The sequence below is a fragment of the Oxyura jamaicensis genome, chromosome 18 (assembly GCF_011077185.1).
Source record: "Oxyura jamaicensis isolate SHBP4307 breed ruddy duck chromosome 18, BPBGC_Ojam_1.0, whole genome shotgun sequence".
Lineage (NCBI taxonomy): Eukaryota > Metazoa > Chordata > Aves > Anseriformes > Anatidae > Oxyura > Oxyura jamaicensis.
Genome location: NC_048910.1, coordinates 7,900,603 through 7,922,042, shown reverse-complemented (window position 1 = coordinate 7,922,042; position 21,440 = coordinate 7,900,603). Strand labels below are relative to the sequence as shown.

At 47.1% G+C, this 21,440-nt stretch overlaps 1 protein-coding gene across 2 annotated transcripts in view; it reads left to right on the top strand.

Moving 5' to 3' along the window:
- Nucleotides 1-21,440, top strand: part of MMD (monocyte to macrophage differentiation associated) — a 41,072-nt gene that overhangs the window by 4,027 nt on the left and 15,605 nt on the right. The window contains exon 1 of one of the 2 annotated variants that reach the window (XM_035342340.1): nucleotides 19,280-19,521. The exons of the other annotated variant lie outside the window; for it this stretch is intronic. Within the exon in view, the coding sequence (XP_035198231.1) occupies nucleotides 19,493-19,521 (29 nt within the window). The 5' untranslated portion in view covers nucleotides 19,280-19,492. Of the gene's footprint in view, nucleotides 1-19,279; nucleotides 19,522-21,440 lie in introns of those variants that run through there. 2 annotated transcript variants of the gene reach the window in all.

Here is a 21,440-nt window from a genome sequence, read left to right as displayed (position 1 = left end):
CAAACAAAACAAGATATATCCCAATCACAGAGAGCAGAGAAGTCGGTGAGGGAGCTGCTGTAAATCTGGGAAAACGTGGCCATAGGGCCTTCAGGGCTCTTGTTTCGAGTGAGCTGTGGTCACCGCAGGGCTCAGACAGGCTGCAGTTCTGTGGTTTGAAGGGAACTGAGTGCTGGTGGGAGGATTTATTGCTGTTCTGCAGGAGGCAGGAATTCAGTCTGGCTCTTTTTCAATTGGCATTAGTGCCCTTTAAAAGTTATATATTACTGCTTCTGTAAAGCCTTTATTAAAGGGTTTCATAGAAGTAACAGGAAAGAAAAGAACAGATTTCTAGATTTCTCCAACGTTAATTCAAGTCAAATGTATCATTAAATTTATTGCTTAAATAAAATATATAGTTTGTGTGAGCCTGTTCCACTGTAAATACACTGTCTAATCCTTTAGGGTTTTTTTAATCCCTAATAAGCCACTACATATGAATAGGGGATTAGCCCAGACAGACTAACCCACGTTCACAAGGGAGAACTGCTTCCCATGCAGTGAGGTTTTTAGAATTTCGAAAGGGATAAATTCCCCCTCATTTTTTATTAGCACGTTGTTATTGTGATGCAGATGCTCATCCTCTGATGGTGCTAAGTATAGAAGCCCAGTAACACATCCAAGTACAACCCCTTGGCTGCGAGAAGAGATCAAGAATGGGTTTTGCTGCCCAGACCCACCTCCCCTGCGATACCAGCTATTCAGTGTGCGTAGTGCTGCCATTCAGGTGGGAGCACCGGGCGGCAGAGGATTTGATATGGGGTGTTTAATGAGAAGTGCTGTCCTCCCAGCCAGGAGCCAATGCTGCTTCACTCGCAGGGCAGCCCTATAGCCCAGCATGCCATCTTCTAGGTGGATTAAAAACTGCATGCCCAAGTCTCATAGCTACCTTTGTACTTCCTGCAAGGCAAAGCTTTAGCTTGTGGCTCCTGCTCCAGCCCAAGTGTTTGGCTCTCCCAAGGGCCCAACTCCCCGTGCTGTGTCTGTCCTGTTTTGCAGGGCTGAGGCTGGGTCACTGCTACGGGTGCCCCGTGTGGGCAGCGAAACCGTGCCCAAGTTCCTCCATCTGCTAAGGGCAGTAATCATTGTTACACAGCTGGGGTGTCGGGTTGGTTTAATTAATATTTATGAAGGAACATGAGATCCTTTCATGGGTGGTGCTATCGAGATACTGTTAACTATGAATTATTAATCTACTCTGATTAGACATGTGCCTGTTCTGGAGCACACAGCAGACTTGGGCGTACTGCTGAAGTGCCCACATTTCATGCTCTTTCAGTATTTTAGTGTTTGGGGCCCTCAGTATGACTCTTCATTACCCTAAAAATGCACTGAGCTAAGCTGCTACTGCCTTCAGCGTGAGCAAAGAACACAGGCTTAGAACACAGGCTTAGCATCCACCCCTACTCCTCTTAATGATGTTGCCTAAATCATTGATATTTTCATATAATTTCATTAGATAATATTTTTATGTTCTTTTCTCATGCCAACCATGCTATAAATGTACAAATTCAGGCCAACTCTGAGCCTAAGACTCTCCAGACAGGGAGGGGAGGCAGGAGGCTGGCAGCCCTTCCCCGCCTGCCTTCAGGTGACACCGCAGAGGCCCCGACGCTCCAGGGAGTTGCCACGAGTTTATTGCTGGAAACTGGGCACTCATAGATCAAAGCCAATACACACAGGAAAGGTGGATCGGATAAAGTAGCAGCACGTGATGCAGTGTCTGCAGGCCACGTTCGTTGGCTATGGCTGGTTTGCCTCTTACCCTCCCCAGCCAACAAAAAAAGACACTACTTGGTGGGAGAATATTCATAGTGATAGCAGTGCAGTATTTATCACAGGTGATTTCTTTCCTATTCTCTGCATGTTCTTCCCCCTTCAGGAGCATATTAAGCAAATTTTTGCCATGAGTCACGTATTTTTCTCCTCCTCTTCCAAAAGAAGGGGAAGCCCTGGCTTGCTGGAGGCTGAGGGCACTTCCCTTAGCGCGGAGGATGGATCGCTCTGGATTTCAGCTCGTTGCCTGCACGGGGCAGTGTGGTGATGTGGTTTGCTATCTTCAGGGCTCGTGGCAGGATTTCCACTGAATCATTTCTCATCAGCCACCAGCAGCTCTGCAGTTCCTGGCCCTCCAGGCAAAGCACACAGGTAGCAGCAGCACAGCAGATGTGAACCCAGAGCTGCTGAAGGGAAAGCAAAGCTTTTCTATCAAGATGGGTACTTTATCATTTTTCAGGGCATTAGGTTTCAGGGTGGTTTAATAATGGGTGTGTGGTTTTATTACTAGTAAAAACTCCAAGGCAGATGTCATTATACCAGGAAAAAGCAATTTGACAATAAGCCCTATTTTCCTTGCTAAAATAATGTATGCTAACCTGGCAAAGAACCGCTTTAATTAATTGAGGCTCTGTTTACAGATGATGCAGAGAGGCAGCTTGTAGGGACATGCCATCAAGTCTTTTCTAGTGCAGACAAGGCTCTCTAAAAGCTGCATTTTTATTTATATACCTCTGCAGAATTGAAAATCAGGGCAGTGCTTGTAAAGCCAAGAGCTCTGTCCCTGGGGTATTGAATAGAAGGCAAATCTCTGGCATCGGGAGGCCTCGTGTTTGTTTTGGGAAGGAGAGCTGGCTGGGCTCCCAACGCTAACTCTGAACATCTGAGGAAGAGGCTGGCTGGGAAGAATCGCGTTGTGACGCAGATGGGGAAAGCCAGGAAATTCAAAGCCGGGGCAGAGGCTCCTACCTTAACTCATTCTGGCATGGAGAAAATAACTGTGAGGTGTTAACACCACGTCCCTGGGCTGGCTAGTTACGAAATGCTCTGGTGGCTGCACTCCTTGGCAGGACAGCAGTTTTACCAGCTGTTTGTGGTAGGGGTCAGAGAGCTGCTAGGGCAAGGGGGAGCTTGCAGCCACCTGCAGGGAGGACATGGCTTGGCATCATCCAGCCTGCGTGGTTTTGTGACCATCTGGGCAAGGTGATTGGGTCTGGGAGGACATGTGCTCCTCTTCTGCTGATCTCTCTATAGTGTTGGAGGGACGAAGGATCCTTTTCCTTTCTCTCCAGCTGATTTTGTCTCACCAGCTTTGCAACATGGCAGATCCCCAGGGCTCCCTCCACTTGGGATTTTGTGTTCTCAGCGTTACAAAAGTCCAGCTGCTCTGCGGGGTAGCAGATAAACTGTCACTAGGAGGATGTAAGATAATATTGTGGGCTGCTTAATGGGAAATAGCTCTGCAGCTGGATTCACCACTCTTCCCCTTTTGCAAAAAGAAAATGCTTTCCCCACTTCATCTGCTGAAGGTGAATGCCTGGTTTTGATCCTAAATGTTGGCCTGCAGTGGGAGGGAGCACCACCCGCCAGCCCCCAGCTCAGTGCATTGCATCTGGAGGGACAAGCAAAGGTGTCTGCAGCAAGAGGGCAAAACCAAGCTGCAGCATTGGAGGGACCGAAGCACAGCCACCAAAGTTTCCCCCAGAAGTTACAGCGTGCATGCTTCAGGGGCAGAGCTTCGCAGCGCAGTCGTGTCGTACGATCTCAGTTTCCTGTTTTGCTGAAGTAGGACAGCTGGTGGGGAGCAGGCGTGCTACACCATGGGCCTGCTGTGCCGTCTGTGCTGGGCAGCACACGGGGTAACCTGGAGCAGAGCATGGAAACTGGAGAGCCCAGATCGCTGCCGTCTTTTAGAGCAGGAGTGAAGGTGTGCTCACTGAAGGGGAAAGCTGAAGGAAAATGATGAAAGTCCAGGCTGTGCCCTCCTTGCACCTCTCTGTCAATACACTTCAAAAAGTCTTGCTCGGACCTGGCCTAGACCAGGTCCAGCTTTACTGTTCGGAGCTACCCAGCTGGCACTGTGGGCGTGGGGTGGTTTCCTGAGCACTGCATCCTGCTCAGCCCTCAAGAGCATCATCTCACACCTGGAAAAAAATTGCCATTCACTGTTTCAGCACCACCCTGCCAGATTAGCTCTGCTCCTGCAGGGCACCAGCTTCCCTGCCTGAGCAGATAAAGCTCCGTCGGCCAGATCATGCCCAGCTCAGGCTCGCAGAGTAACCCGCCAGAAGGTAACGAGGGCTCAGCTAAGCTCTGAGTTCAAAGGGACACTTTGGGGTTAAAACCAGTATGCCTGACGGTGACCCCGCTGGGGGCAGGTGGTGCCCGGGACAGAGCAGGGTGAGGTGGCCGCATGTCACCAGCGGGTCCGTAGGCACGGTGCTGGCTGTGGGGCAGTGCAGCCTTCCGCAAGTCCCCCACGCAGCCCCCACCTGTGCCGGGCAAATTCCCAGGGGCTGCTGTGTCTCACTAAATCTGTACAGGGGCAGATGGTGTGCCAGGGCTCACTGCCTGCTCATGCCACCGTATTTCACCCCTACACTCTCAGCTTTCCTGTTTACAACGTGGGCTGCCCAGCAGCACTGCACCCCGTCACAGTGGGGTGACTGCAGCAGGTACAGGGGGAAGCAAAGCAGAAGGTGTTGGCCTTCAAAGAGAAGTCAGAAAGTGCTGGGATGTTTGCCATGGATTTGAAAACTTGAAACATTTGTAATGTGTCTCCTAGTTAAGGGTAGTATAGAAGGAAAAGCAACTTGCCAGTTTCTTTGGCTGTTATACACATTAACGTATAATGCATGCACACACCTACACACTTGGAGACGTGTGCCTTTGTGCACATAATTGCAGGTTGTTGTACAGAGATCGCAGGTGTTTCTATTTTCACCTGGTACTATGGTATCTTGACTTTAACTCAGAAGTTGCCCCAGCTTGATTCTCATCCTTCCCTGCCCCTCACATCACCCCCTTCCTTCTCCGAAAAGTTCAGTGCAGGTGCTCTGGCAGTCAGCTGCCTGAAGCAGTCGCCCTCCTGAGCATCATCTTCCCAAAAACTGCGTTCTGGGATCCAGGCACAGCCCCCACATGTGCTTTGTGTCTCCCCACAGACCAGCAGGATTTGCACACTGGTGATCTGCTGGGAGCCCACCCGGAGCAGGAGAGGGGGTCCGAGCCTGTGGGGCCACACAGTGACTGTGTGGCTGGCGGCAGGACGTGATAGGGCTGCTGGAGGAGCTGCCTGAGGGCTTCTGCCATTTGCACCCTGGTTTCAGGTCCAGCACCTCTCTGTGGTTTTCACACTCCGTGTTGCTCTTTGTACAACACCATGACCACTAATTGCTCCAGCTAATTAACTGTCAGAAGACAGGACAGCTGTGCTGAGAGGTGCAGGCAGCCCCTCCCTTTGCTTTCTAAGGGCCTCAAGCCATGGCTTTTACTACTCGTTAGGTACAACGCTGGGCCAGGCAGCAATTTCAAAGTGCAGATGGGATGAAGGAAATCAAGTATTTGTTTCAGTTGGAATTTGTCTAATCCAACTGCCCTCCTCTGATGCCTGTCAGGAAATACAAAGCCCCAGGAGATAAGCAGCAGCTCTGGGCTTACAGCTGAGCCCCCCCCCGAGAGGCCGAGCAGAGATTGCACTGGGTTCCCTGGGCTTCCTTGCATTACTGTAGGCTTGGTGCAACAACGAAAACAGCTGCTTTGCTCGTTTTAGAGACTTCAGTATTTGGCAAAGCGCCTCATTCTCTGGGTGGTTTTGTGCCCTCAGAATTGGGCTCCTGTGGATGAAAGCCCCCGGTGTGGAGGGGACACACACCACCACAGGCACAGCGGGGCTGGCTGCCCTCACCTGGGGCAGGGCCACCTGCTGTCACCAGAGCCGTGGCCTTGCCAAGCTGAGGTCTCATTTCTGGTAGGCCTGTACAGTGACCTGTGCATCGCAGAAGGCAGACCTGTACACAAGCAGTAAGCCATCAGGTCATTGCTTTCACTGCCTTTTGCGCATAAGGCAGTAGCAGTCCTACTTGCTGCCAGTAGCACAGTAATTTAGTGTTTGATGATGGCTTAATGAAAACTCCGCTGCTGTTCTTGCTGGGATCTGAGAACTGACATTACAAAGCAGTCCTTCCTTGACCTTTCCCTCTTGGCCCCTCCTGGAAATTAGAGCGTCTTCGTTTTAATGAGCTCAGAGGCTTGGGGAGTTGCAAGAAAAAAATAGCTTCAGAAATACCTACCCTCCTCTCGTGAGTATGTCAGGGCATGTTTTTAGATACAGCTCTCTTACCTGAACGGGCTTGTGCTCTCCTGATTTTGTGCCTTCTCCAGCTGAGCTGTTTCTTGGCCCCAGCCTCTGGTTTATGATGCAAGGCCATGTTTACTTTGCGAGAGGTATGTTGCAACATATAGCTCAGGTCTTCAGCTGGTGTAAACCACCCCAGTCTTTGCTCCTATCTCTGTCACTCCTGCAGCCAAATCTAGATGGCAAACCATGGGCCACCTTTCAGTGCATATACACGTACAGCTTTGCAAGGCTTCCAGGAGCTGACAACATGCTCGTACAACTAAAATGGAAGAAAACGCACAAATGGCTTCAGTGAGCACAAAGTGTCGAGGCGGTGCTGGAAGTGGCTGGCAGACAGCAGCTCCGGGTGCCAGAGGCTCCGCAGAGGAACCCAGGTTTGGGCTCTGCTGCACGTGGGTGTTCTGGTCCTGGAGGTGATGTTGGCATGGCCCCATGGCTTAGAAAGTGCTGCTTCAACAGGAATTTGTACAGGTTTGGATGTTGTGTAAATACTAGTCTTTTGTAGTAACACACACACACGCGCTATCTTGTGTACACATTTATTTAGCAGCAAGGCAGAAAGCTTGGAAGAGAACCATGTTTGCAAAGGGCTGTAAAGGCAAACGTTTCCTTCTCGTGTTGATGTTGTGCGGCACATGACAGAAGCAGATATTTAACTGCAAATCTGTAGGAAAGGTAATTTATTCTATCAACGTCAAATACAGATACAAAACAGTCTTGCTATATATGTATGTTTGCAGATTTTATTATCAAAAATAGATGGTGAAGTGAACAAAATATAAATCACAGTGAACACAACTAAACTGTATGGAAATAGGGGAAAAGTGTCACTAAACCTTTCCCTGCTGCTGCTTCAGTGCCTTTACGCAGGTGGTGAGCAACCCCAAACCAGGGCAGAACAGTTCGGCTGCCAGGAGAGCCAAGGAAGAGAGAACAGGAATTGTTATGAAACCAGGGTAACAACTGGACGGAGGAGAAGTTTGCAGACATGGATGTTGCTGTAGGTAGGGATGTATGTGCATATACAAGGATTCCCTTAGGTCTTAAATCACGACAGGAGTCTCAGTGCTGCTGCACCAGGGTGGGATTTCTCTGCACAAAGCAGGATCTGCCATTAGCCAAGGTCTTCTTGGCTCTGGCATCGCCACACGGGTGGTAGCTCCTGTTTGATAAGGGAAGAGAGCAGCTTCAAACCTCACCTGCAGAGCAGCACGGGACAGGGCTCGTTCCTTTGACGCTGCCTGAAGTCCCAGTACCACAAAGTGATCGCAGTTTCCTTGGCCATGTCAAAAAACAGCCTGCTGTAGCTGAAAGGTTCTGACAGTGGCCTCTGTGGGAAGCTGGTATTGTTTGTTAAAGCGGTATGGTTAATGGATACCAGCTCTGCCAGTGCTAAATGAGGGAAGCAGCTGTTTTACAGTCAGGTAGCTAAGCACAGTCATCCCTGAGCAGGAATACTGCCTTACGCTCACCTAGCTGTGGCGCAGTAAAATTATGCACGCCTCGTCTCCCGGGGATTTTACAACCAGGGAGCCGAGGCACATTAATTACCCGGCCGTCACAACAAGCCCTGCTCTGTGCTGAGGACAAAGCCCTGGGAGTGGCAGTCACCGGGCTGTGCGAGGTCAGGGCTGGGCTGAACTGGCAGCGGTTCCCCGGGTAGACTCAGCACAGGCTGCGCCCCCACCACCCTGCCCTTTTCTGGCAAGAGAAAGGACAGTTTCATCCCCTCATCGGTGTGAGCATCAGAGGAGGGACGGGCATCCTCCCATTGCCCCTTCCAAGCTGGGAATTCTCCAGCAGCAGACACCAGGATGCATTCCCGAGGGCTGACCTGAGGGTGCTAAGGTCAGGCACTGGAACAGGCTGCCCAGGGAAGTTGTGGTGTCCCCATCCCTGCAGGTATCTGAGACGTGTGGGACATAGCTCTGAGGGACATGGCTGGGTGGTGGCACTCGGTAGGTCAGGTTGATGGTTGGACTTGATGATCTTGGAGGTCTTTTCCCACCCAGATGATTCCATGAGTTTAAGGCTGCAGTGCCAATGGGCAGAGCTGGTGTTCCCATAACGCTGCTTTCCATCCCTCCTTCATCAAATCCCAGCTGCAGGCAGTAAATGGTGACTGAAACAGACACCCTGAATGATTCGGTTGAGTTTTTTACTTTTCAGCTTACAGAAAAAGCAGGATTTGGAACACAGAGCTGCAAAGCTGGCCAGTCAGAGTGAAGGAGCACTGGGCTGCAGCTCCCAAGAGCGGCTGTGGTCAGCCCCTGGAGCTGAGAAGCAGGGCCGGCTCGTTCCTGCCGGGCCACGGCTGGCGTGGAGCACACGGCTGCTTTTGGAGTCAGGCACGCTTATCACCTGCAGCAAAGTTCAGTGGAGAGGCAGCTTTTGGCAGCTTTTTATTGTCAGGGGGAGGGGATTTGTGAGGGCTGTCGTACAAATATTTGTTCTCTGCTCCTTGGCAGCAAAGGGATCCCTACAAACAACATCTCCATGTAAGGTCCCTCTCTCTCGTTACAAAAATCTCGATCCTTTTTTTTTTTTTTTTTTTTTTTTTTTTTTTTTTTTTTTGCAGTTACAGACCTCTGGCTCTCTTCTGTAGGTTGTGTAATGTGCAGCTCAGCTACTGCTGCGTAGCACTGGGTACAGGCAGCAGTCTAAAGGGCACCTTTAGATCTCCAGCCACGAGTACAGTTGTGCTTGTACCTAGTTATCACAAGCATCCACCTGCACGCCAGAATGCAGGATCAAGCCGTGGGCATCCAAGCAACAGCACAGCCAGTGCCCAAGTTATGTTAAAACGGCTCTGCGAACGAACCAGGACGGGATCAGATTGTCAAGAGGGCTTTTGGTAAGATCCCCACTTTGGATACAACCTTAGGCCATGAACTGAAAAGTAAAGAGCAAATGAAATATCAAACGGCTGCTCCCAAAGTGAACAGAGTTTGCCCGGTGTGTCATTTTTCCTGCAGGAGAAATACAGTTTGATTTTGGCATTAAACATTGTGCCATAACAGACATATACGGAAAGACTAAGAGCGACTTTGATTCTGATACTGCCTAATGTTAAGGCCTTTGATACTGCAGCTTTGGCATGATTCCTTTGTGCTGTAGGTGGAGGGATTTTGTGTTTAGAAATACTCATTTTTAAGCCACCCCTTGCGTGGTGGAGCACAGGTCTCTGCTGCAGCCTGGAGGAAAGCTTCAACAAAAATAACACTTGGAACAAGCTGTCTTGGACGATTTCAAAACCCAAAACATTTAACCTTAATTTCATTTAGTGATTTCACACCAGACTTACACCATCACTGTAATTTGATATTGATATTTTTGAAGTTTAAGCCCAGGGACATTTCTGGCAGTTGTCTTTAGTAAGTTCCCCATTAATATCTATTTTACAGGAGACAGAGTTGAGCACATATTTAATTATGGAAATGGCTGCATGATATCATAAAATCTCAAGTGGAAAGGAAACATTCTTTTAACATTTCATTCATAACCCGAAGATTTAAAAGTATCAGTTATCAACAGCAACCTATTGATGACTAACAGCTATTACACTGCACAGCCTAAGGTCCATTTGTTTTAACCTTCTAATTTGCAAGTGTGTCCCCAGAGCCACAGAGCATCCCTCGGTCTGGACAGGTCAGTGAAACTGCCCAGAGGCTGGGCCTCTGCTCCCTCAAATTCTGGAAGAAGAGGAGAGGGATCAGCTGTGTGCTGAGGCATCTCTCCATGAAGGAGATTCCCTGAAGCACTCTAAATATCTTTAAATGATTAAAGTTAGTTTAAATGTATCCCAGGTAGCTTTACTGGTGACATGTTGGAATTGGGGTCTTCACTGAAAAGTTGCCATATGGCACCAGAACTGAAAATATCAGATTTGAAAATTCAGCTACAAACTTTTGTCCTTCTCACTGAGACCTCTGCAGGGGTTTTTCCTGTGCCAAGGGTGCTGAGAGCTTCGCAGCTTTCTGACTATAATATAGACTGATATTTAAGTAAAAAAAACATTATAAGATCGCAGTGAAATGACAAAGAATTGGCAGCAGTTCGACAACGAAGACTCCTTTTAAGCGTGAGGCTGTTTGCAGGGAGTCACGCACGGCTGATAACAGCAGAGCGGGGCCAGCCGAGGGCACTGCCAGCTGCCACCGCGGTTAGCCGTGACGCTCCGCGGGCAGCCGCGCACCTTTCCCGTGCTCGCTCTCACACCGGCGCTCTATCTCGCCCTGTAATTTATAAAATTGATCCTGCTAAAAGCAAACAGAAGGACGGAGAGTGGTGTGACCTCAACCGAGAGGAATGGTCCGAGCAAAGCTCAGGAATTCCCGGGCTGTGATCTGCTGCCAGCGCTGCGTCCCGGCCGCTGGGGAAGCTACAGAGGAAACATATTTTGAAGCGTGGCCTTTCTCCAAGCCTTTGCATTCCGTTCCCAAAAATGTGGCCTTGAGACTGTACACCCACAAGCTACAGATAAAGAGGTTGTTCCGTCCAGTGCAGCAGAACAAGATAAATCCCGCTGAGGTTTGCCAATCCTTGGTTTGCTCCGAAGGAACAGTTTCTGTGCTGTGTACCTGCAGTTACCCCTATTTCAGCCCTTGGGCAGGGGCACTGTCTGTTATTTCTTGAGTTATTAAACTAACTTATCTTCTCCTTGTAAATGTTGCTGTCGGAGCCTCAAACCCAGGAATCTGGAGGACAGGAATTTGCAGTCTTGAAAAATAGCTCGAGGGACGCTGTGCCCATGTGGATTGTTGCTTGCCTACTCTCTGTACAGCTGGCATCTAAAACCCTGCCTGTTATTAGCTTTTTTTGTTGTTGTTGTTGTTTGTTTGTTTTTAACTGTGGGCCTTCCAGCTGTTACAGGATGGGTCAGATGGGTCAGAGCCTCAGCAGCACGAGTTCAGCCACCTCAGTTCCACCACCAGGTCTCAGCAGGCTTTCATCCACCACAACCGAACGGGAAGTCAGGTCAGAATCTGTCTGGAAACTTCCTTCCACCAAAGATAATACAATTTATAACCCTCTCACAAGGGCGTGGTGAAAATTAACTGGATGGTAGAGGCAAGGCCCATGAAGGTTGCTAATGGCAATGATGTTTGTTTTGCAATCACTCTGCCTGCTAGCCGAGTAGATGAATTAAATCAAGCATCAGACCCCTCAACACCTCTGTGTCATCGTCTCTTGCTAGTGCCATGACTCCTGGCAGCTTGGCATTAGATGGTACACACCAGGAGCTTCCTATCGACCAGAAGGGGCATTCTGAAACAGAAGTCCTTCCATTCTTCGTAGCGTACCACAACTGAGAGAGAGCTTTTGGATTTTTGTCCTTGAATACCATAGGTTATCTCTGCAGAAACACTGAAAGAAATTTGTCTCCACCTATCAGCTAGATGACCACCCAGCTCATCTTGTCCCTGCCAGCCCCTCTGCTCCCTCTTTGCAAGGCTAACAAGTGCTATTTAGACTGGAGATATGTCAGGGACAGGCTTTTGCTGGCCTCTAGTAACACACAGGTTCAGTTTGCTTTTGAGTTACATTTAGAAAAGGTTGTGAGCAAAAGAGAAAAAAGGATTCATGCTTTACTAACTCTAATTATATAACCTAGAAGACCCAAGATAATTATGTGCATTTGAGGATAGATGTTTTCTCCCTTTTCAAATGTATTTAAGGAACACACACACACACACAAAACAACAAACAAACAAACAAACAAGACCTGACAGGCTGCCAGCAGCTCTGTGAGAAGCCCAGCAGGGTCACTGCAGGAGGTGCAGCCCATGGTCACAGGCTGCCTGGCTCCACAAGAGCTGGTGTTCCATGGCCATGCAGGCAGTCTGGCTCCTCGTTGGTACTGCTGCCTTCCTTGGGTTTTAACTCCTGTACTTGATTTTTTTAAAATATTGGGGGGAAAAAAAAAAAAAAAAAAAAAAGCAAGCTTTGTAAGCTGAAATACAATAATAAAAATTAATACAATTCAGGCAAACTTATTTTAAAAATCTGAAAATGAAAGAATATCCAATCACAGTAAAACTCCAACCATTTAACCACTGACATGAAATCAATTTGTTTTCTTTCGCTAAATATGTTTAAAATCTCTAAGTAGTCCAAATGGGATGTGGAAACCATTTCCTCTCGGATGACAAATGATGGGCTGAATTCCACTCCCTCTGTTCTCTTTAGGCTTGACCTACAGCTGATAGGAAACAATGAGAGTTTTTCCTTTAACTTAAATGGATTTTATGTCAGACCCATTAAGTAACAGCTTATTTCACTTCATTGATTGTGATGTCAAAAATGAGGTATGGAGAGCGATTATGGATGGCAGGCATGTTTGCAGAGAAAAAAAAAAAAAAAAAAAAAAAACAATGGCAAGAAGAAAAAAGGGGGATAAAAGTTCTTGTATGTCAACGCCATGCAAACTACCTTTAACTTAACATCAGTTAAAGCAGTCTGCTTTGTCAGTGGAAAGGAACTTAAAGGTAGATGAAGGAGGAGAACTCCCTCGAAAGAGGTTAAGAAAATGATGGGCACTTTTAGGCCAGATCCACTTCTCCCCACTCACGCTTGACCCCAAGAGAGAAAGATGGAAGATGAGCTCTTGTCAACATCTGTCAAAGCTTTATGTTCAAAAGAAGGCTTCTAAAAACAGTGAAAGTAGCACAGTCAGAGTTATTTTTTATTTGCTGTTGCAAGCTTCCTAAAGGCAGACTAAAACCCCAAATCTCATGAGTTTGAATTCTGTTACACCTTTGGTTTGAAAACCTGAAATGTAATTTTTCAGGGATCCTTGACAGTACCATCCAAACCAAACCTGAACTCAACAGCAGCTCCTTAGCCCGCAGGTCGTGTTGTCCTGATTTGGTCTTGTGCATAAAATTCTCTTTATGAGTGAATTTAAGGACTAGGTTGTCTTTAAAAAAAAACTCACATTTGCCTGTTAGCTTAAATTATGTACTTATTTCTGATGGGAGACCTAGGAGAGGTTCCAAGGGCTCTGCACTTAGCAGCCGTAAGCAGCAGGTTGAAATCCCTGATCCTCTCTCTCACAGTACAATTACTGAAAGCCAAAACAAACAGACGTTTCTAAATAAGCCTTGAATTCTGGTACGTTATGACTAACGTTTCACAAAGGAAATACTACAGGATCAATAATGGAAAGCAGGATATTTCTGTGCTGTTTGAAATACAAGTTCTTTGCCGTCAGTAACAGACTCGGTTCACCCGGTGACTCAGACGTGTGCGTGCAGCTGGTCCAAGGCCAGTACCCAGCCCAACAAGTGCTGCTTTTCTCTCCTTGTTCTCTGCAGCTCTAATCTCCTTTCAGGCACACAAAGCACCTCCTGGCCTTGTGGGAGCTTCTTCATCTTAGAGGGTTGAGCGCCTAACATCCATAAGGAGAAATTTGATCTTTCACTCCAACAGAAAGTTTTCCTGTAAGACACAGCACTGCAATCCTACGAGAAAATGTACCTGGCTGGAATACATTTGAGGTACCTTGTGACTCCGGATGAGCACACATTTGCTAATCACAACATGGAAAAGTCTTGGTGTTTTAAAAGCAATGTCAGCAACTGGCATCTGAGACGCCGTGTTTTTATGACTAAGTGTGCCATGGGATATTATCACATTTACAAAAAGGCCTTTTTCATATTTTTGTTTGTTTGTTGGGAAGGATAGATTAATATCAAATTTGACCTTTATTTTTCTCAGTGTGTAATCTGAAATCTATGTAATGTTATTTACAATCTGAAACAGGCTCATCTTCAAATGCAATACATGGCAGGACTGTTAGCTGATACACAGGCCAAATGACTGCAAAATAATGTTTCTGCATTATTTTCCTTGAAGATGCAATTAAACTTCATTAGTCACATAGATAATCAAATTATAATTTCATGTCTGTCTCTTGTTTAGGAACTTAATTCTAAGTGGTTTGAAGTCTCCACATCGCTGAACAATCGATATGTATTGTCTCTGAATTTTGGTGTCATTTTTCTAAACAAATCATTTTTTTGTTTAGTATAAAATTTCAGATCTCACACCAAATTTAAGGTGTTAATAATTCAGCTATTGCTTTCAAAGGGATTCAATGGCTCAGTTCACAGATGATTTAAGCCATGAAATAATTTTAAAACATCACTCTCTGAGATTTTATAGCTACCCTACTCATTTTCCGTTGATTGCCATAATATTAAAGATCCCTACTAACTTGAAGTACCTTTGAATTATTCCCCAACAAAGCTGTTTGTTGTCCCCACAAAATCTGGAGGGTTCTGTAGCCAAGAAAATTACCCTTCTCTCAGATACACTGACGGAAAGAAGCCTTCAGCAGATTTTTAAATGTAATTATCTAGCCTAACCTAATCTAATCTGCTACAAGGCACATCCCTCTAAAATCACTTGTTTTACTTGCAGTAAATCTTCTCTATTATATTACTAAGTAATGCTGTAATCCCATTTCAGGTTTAATGCTGGCAGCAAGAGTGCTATGACATCAGGTAAATGTTTGTTTCAACATTATTTCCACTGCAAGTGGCTGTGTATGCCAAGCAGCCAGCCCTTCTTAGATACCTGTGTCACCCTGGAAAAGTTGTCCAGGGCAGAACTAATTCCATTAGTGTTTGGAAAGCTATTTATAAGCTGCCTTCAGTGGGATGACCTTATTAGTTAGGCCGGGGGAAGGCCGAGGGAGGGGGGGGTGCTTGTTTCACAAGACCGTTGACATGCATTTCAGTATAGGATGCTTCTCCTTTGCACTATGCTTAAAAAAAGACTGTCAGTAAAGCAGAAAGCTGGGTCAGTTTGTAGGAAAAAAAAAAAAAAAGGCAAAAAAAAAAAAAGAACAGGCCCACCTCTGAGCGACCCCGGGTTGGTTTGCCAGCTTGTGTGCCACGGGATGCACCTGGGCACAAGCAAAGGGGCAAAGGGGATGCGAACCTGAGCCCAGTGGAGTGCTCAGAGCCTCGCCTCGGGCTCACGAGGGACCTGTTGCTGTCCTGGTCTTACAGGCCGCGTTATTGCAAAACCAGTTTTCCTATTAGAACCTTGAAGAATAGGATTTCCTTCAAAAATTGCATCAGTAAATTGTTTTACCAGCCAAGAAGAGCTTTGTCGGACTGCAAATCTACCATGACCACATGCATGTTTGAAGCAGTCACTCAGTGACAACATCGCTTATTTCTGAATTTGTACTCTAAACCTAAGAAAGGGAAGGAACTTTGCCTCTCAAGCCTCTAAATCAAACCTCTGTCAAACCATCAGCTTCATCCATTAGCACATACACTGCTAAGACAGGAAGGCAAAGGCTGGATTCCCATATTCTATTTGTTATGAAGTAAAAAGAATGCAGAAAGGTATTTTTCCCCACCCTTATTTACCAGAAACGCTTGATTTATTCTCTCATGTAAACTGGGAGTGGAGAGGTGTTTCACCTGTCAGACTTGTTCCCGTGCCTCATTAAGGGCCTGGTGCTGCTCAGCTCGCCTCCGCTGCGTAAATTGGCCGAGAGCTTCCCGAGCCACCGCGTGCCGTCCTGCTGCTCTGACAGAGCCCGTCAGCACCAGCAGCTCCGAAAAGTGAGTACCTGGGAACATTTCTTAGCAGTGTCAGGTCCCTGATGGGGCTGTTTTGGCAGCTGTGGAGCTGCTTACAAATGTTTGTGTGACTGCTATCTGTTCGACAGATCAAGAGAGTAGTTATATTGTGGAGGCTTGTGGTAGCAACTCGCCTGTGCCAAATGGCTAGAAGAAACTCAGGTTTTGTGCGAGATGTTTAGTTTTATTAGCTTAACCTCCTGATAGAATTTCACTCCCCGCTGACACCTCATGTGGCACTTAAAATTTCACCTTGGCTGGGGAAAAGGAAGCTTTCAGCAAGTCCTGCCTATTGGCTTGATAGGGTTGTGCAACCAGGACAATTTTGTAATAGAGTGAAAACTGCCATTTCTGTAACTACAGACCCCACTTTTGTGTCCATATTTGCATAATACTATAAAAATACTTGATGTCAGATTAAGAAATGACACATGTCTGTGTCAATTTAATGCTCATAAAAGTGATGGATTAAATGTCCAGGAGAACAAATTCCTCTGTCCCTAGATTGTAGATAGTTCCCGTGACGGATGTGCAGGAGATTCTGCGTGGGTAAAATCTGACCTAGAAACAATAAGGGCAAACCACACAGCTCCTGCTGTCACTGACCACGCTGCTGAGACTGTCAAGAAGTGCAATTAGTGACAGGGTTGCTATGCAAACACCTTCTATTAGGGATCAAAGCGGGATTGCCTCGTTCATCTTGTAAAATCCATTTTATGAATACCTCACAGCACTGATCAGAATTAAATTCTCTTTGTCCAATGAAAAAATAAGTTAAATTCCTTATTAATGAGCTCTTTTCCATTTATTTTCCATTGGTCGTTCTTCCAAGTGCACTACATGAGAGACCCCTATAGCAGTGATGCATCCAGTAAGGAAAGTTCTTCCATCTTCTTGTAACCTTGACTCGTCTATTAAAATATATTCCCAGCTGAACTTACTATCACATAATTCTAGTCTTGAGAACACTTTTGAATCAAAAAACCACTTCCATCTAAAGTTCTTTTTTTTTTTTTCTTTCGTATTTTGTTGATAAAAGTAATCAAATTAATAAGATTTTTTACTTCCTTAATTCTGTATGCTTATTGCCAAATTTTAGGATTTAAATTTAATAGTCATTTCATCCATAATAAGGCGTTTTGTTCTAATATTAAAAAAAAAAAAAAAAAAAAAATTTGTATTATTTTTAATTAAAAAAAAAAATAAAAATGATGAGTTCAACCAGAGTCACTGGTACGAAAAAAAAAAAGTTATTGGCCAGGACCACTTTAAATATATCTATGCTGAGTAATTTAGTGTTATCCTTAAGAGACGTAGAGATTCAGTTCGATAAGAGTGTTGTCAAAACTTTTCCAGTCTTATCACAGTTCTCATGATGGCTGGTGGTCTGCTTAACCTGGTTCCACTCTGTCAAGCTTCATGGTTTGAATGCTCTTGTTGTTATTCAAAAGAAACAAGTTTGAAACAGTGATTCGAACTAGATCTTTAATTTGTAAATCTTTGATGCTCCAACAACAGGAAGCTACAGTAATTGTTGTTTTGAAGATCTCACAGTGTGTGGTATCTGTGACCACAGAACAAACATGGAAAAAGTGGCTTTGAAAACAGAGGAGAAAAAGCCTCTGTGACACATTTCCTGGTAGAATCTAGATCAAATGTGAAAAGCAGCAGGGAAGGAAAAGATAATGAGAGGGGTTTGGGAAGAGACAGAGGAAGCAGCCAAAGAAGAGCAGTGGGAGTGAGAGAAGATGGAGATAAAATGCGATGACTTTGTGGGCACCTTTGAAGGTTGCAGAAGATTTGTTTTACAGGAGTCGCTCCAGCTTTTACCAGAACCACAAAAAAAGCCAGTCTTCCAGTCCTGGTGTCCACAGAATCGTATTTTCCTGAACATTTTTACAGCCTGAACGAACAAATTACTGGGGCAGCAGTGGAGGAATGCAAGGATGTGTATGTGGTATTAAGGAAGGGAGCTGTACTACCACAAGTTCCACCTCAAAATAAAGCCACGCTATTGGGATGCCAATAAAATGCAGTCATGCGCATGTGGCTGGGTTCTTCAGTGGAGTCCTCAGGCTTTGCTCCTTTTGGATTAATAGATAACATAAGCAGGATGTACATCCGCAACATGGAGCTTTCTTTTATTAGCCATGACACTTAAATCAGATGACAGATTGAACCACTTTATTAACAGTGATACCTCACTGAGATTAATGGAAGTAATTTAAGCCCTCCTGAAACTCAGGAGAAGCATCCAGGAACTAGCTTGGCTCTGCATTTCAGGAGCTCTCCTTTCCAGCCCCATGTTCTACCCTTGCCTTGGAGCAAAGTTGAGCGATTGCCTGTCTGCAGCACCTGGCCCGGCCCCAGCTATCATTGCAGCAAGCCCCCGTGGGAAACTGAAAATTGCAATTCGTCCCAGAAGAGCTTACTTCATCGTGAAAGGAGAGAAACCAAGGGTCAAGCAAGTCTTGCTGTGGCAGTTTACAGAGCTGTTACCACCTAATCGTTTGTTAACTCCTGATGTGGAGGAAGACTTAATAAAAGGGACCGAGGGCCATGAAAAGCCAGATTTAGCTTGACTGCCAGCCAAGTGACAATGTCCACATTTCCCTCTACTGCCTGTGGTGGAGCTGGTTGCCACCTGGCAGAGGTGGCACCTTCGGCTGGGGAGGCAACTCGTAAACCATTGCGGCAGCGGCCAGCAGATCCGATCCCATCTGTCTCTGCCCTGCCACAAATAATATTGATGCTGGATATAGTTTATTTGTCTAAACTGGTGGTTTGCTTTGGTGTGCCTGTACTAATTGCTTTTGTTGAGGGCTCTAACAGTTCAAATCCCACTGTAAACAAGGTCTTAGATTAGAAGACAGAAGCTTACTCAATAATTTAATGTTCTCCTAATTCATGCCCCAGTTGTACTATGGAAGGCAACTCCACGTTCATCTCATAGAAATATGGTCGATGTTTCTTCATTCATGTAAAATAACCCTTGCTTGGAAAAGTTTACGGTTTAAGCAGGTAACACCTCAGTGGCTAACAGCTGGGGGAACTAGTAAAATAGCTAGCAGGTTATCAGCAGCAGCCCAGCCGCTGTAACCTCGGTTTAGAGCACAGTAAATTATTCCACGTGCAGCTCTATGCGACAGCAGAGGCACGGCTTTGCTGGAGGAGCCCGTTCTGCTGTGTTCTGCCCGGCAGCCCCCTGCGTGGTACAGGGACAAGGGCCTGTGTGGTGCTCAGAGCCCGCCGCCACCCGGCTTCCCTCACGGAAGGGCTCCTTCAGCTTCTGCAGTTTCAAAATCAGGCCTGCTTAAATAGCCAAACCCTCAGCTATGTGCTTATTTGTGTGCCATGGTGCGGCGCGGTCGCCTCACGCCGCGGCTGCCATAAAGCAGCCGCCATCCTCCCGCCACGGCCCGGCCGCCGCCTCGGCGAGGGGCGGGGCGGGCCGGGCCGGGCGGCCGGGGGCGGGCCGGGGCGGAGGGAAGCGGGGACCGGGCGGGCTGAGGGGAGCCGAGGGGCCGGTTAAAGCGGCCGCCCGCAGCCGCCGCTCGCCCGCCCGGCTCCCGCGCCTCGCCGACGGACGGCGCCGCGGCGGCTCGCACGCCAATGAGGGCCCGGACTCCGGCCCTCGCCGCCTCAGGAGCCGCCCGGAGCCTCCCGTCCCGACCCCCCGCTCGCCGCCGCCTGGCCGGGCGGGCGGCCAGGACCCATGCGGCGGCTCCAGGAGAGGTTTAGGAGGTGAGGGATCCCCCCCGGGCCGGGACCCCCGGCTGTCCCCGCGGTCAGGCTGCCGGGCTGGGGGCAGCCACGGGAGCGTTTCTCGGTATTGCCGGGGCTGAGGGCCGGGGCATCGCTGGCTGTAGCGGGCGAGCACACGCCGCGAGCAGCGCCTCTCCAGCGGGGCGGGAGCGGGGACCCGTGTGTCTGTTTTCATTATTTTTTTTTTTTAATTTTTTTTTTCCCTCTTTAACTGGGTGAAGGGTCGCGCATCCGGCCGTGTGTCACAGACCCGGGACGCTCGGGCTCTCTGTGGGGCCGGGGCGGCTGTGGGATGCTGCCCGCCTTCCCCTTCCCGGGGGGGCCCTCAGGGGAACGCGGGTCCCCGAGGGGTTTGGGTACCCAAAGCCCAGGAGCAGGGCTGGTAACTTCTGGGAGGCAGGCTGCCGCCAGGTGAGGCCAGGCTCTGGTAGGGCTGCCCTGCTCTCCTTCCGCCGCCTCGCTCGAGAAACCAAAGCCTGGGGGTTAAAAGCAAAATAAAACTGAAAGGGAAGTGCGGGAAGGGGAGATACCAACGCGATCAGACCTCATTTCTGCAGCCACCCACACCTAGGGTGATGTGCTAGCCTGTCCCTGCGGCCAGATGTGCTGCACCCGGTGTGACTTCTGCCCGTGCTTCACTTGAGGTTTTGCCTTTCGTACTTGCCAGGAGGTTGAGGAATCCTTTGGGAAGTCAGTGGGGTGCAGAGATGCTTTTTTCCAGGACCTGATGTGTGTGTGGTACCACAATTGTTAATGGATTCCTAGATTATAGCTGATTTCATTTAGTCTTTAGCGTCATGCTGTAACATGAATCTTTACATATGCAATTTCACGGATGTTTCCAAACAAGTGGTCTGCTGCTGTTGATCGGAATTATTTCTGTGACTCAGTTGTTCAGCAGTAGTAAAGATAAATTATCTGGGTAGTTGCAAACCACAACTAGATATCTCCTAATCCAGGAAGGAAGGTACTAAGTCCAGAGAAATATGCCTCTGTTTTAAACCGAATGGACTGAATCCATAAAGAGGTAATATCTACTGATTTGGTCAGAAGGAATCAAGCTGCTTATAAACCTGCCTGTTTCTCTTCAAAATCTTACCTACGCGGTTATAAACGAAAATGTGGTGCTGATCAATTTTGGCCTGCTTGTGGTTTTTGCTTTTCCTCTCAAAAGCAAAGAGCTTAGACAACATAACAAACTGTTTCAGTATCTAGATATACAGCCCAACTTAATGTATGCTACTGCTGTTTTTGTGGAGTTGTCCCCACCTTGTTGCAATTTCTGGAGATACGCTGTTATTTGTGGCTTATGAGGTCTCCCTGGTCTCTCCTGCTGCTGGAAAGCACAAGGCAAAACAAGATATAAAAAGAGACAATGAGTTTTTTAGGCTGCTAAAAGGAAGTATGAGGCCTTTTGACCTGAATAAAGGAAATATACTTCCTGAAAAGAAACCCCCCACACCCCCAAAAATCTAGATCTTTGAGACCATTATTGATGTTTGCTGTTTTTACTGATGTTTTGCTTCATGCTTCAAAGAACAATTCATTCAGCAGATGGGAATCGAGAACAAAGCAAGATTTGAAAGGTGTTTTCTCTTCTGCAGTTTTGGGTATAAGCTTACGGCGATACCAGAGAACATATGCCACACAAGTATGTGCGATAGATTTAGGATTCTGTTTTTTTCTTATTATTATTTTTTAAAGATGGGTTTGCAAGCTAAGACAAAGCATTAAGGACCCTCCAATTTTCCTGCTCCTTTCTCTCCCAATACTGTGATCTCTTAATTCTGAAATCACTGTGAGTCATACAGCATCTGTCCCCTTGGAAATGAACAGGAACTTGAGATCAATGGTCTCTGGGGGAAAAAACAGTTTAGTCTATATATTTAAAATGCTAA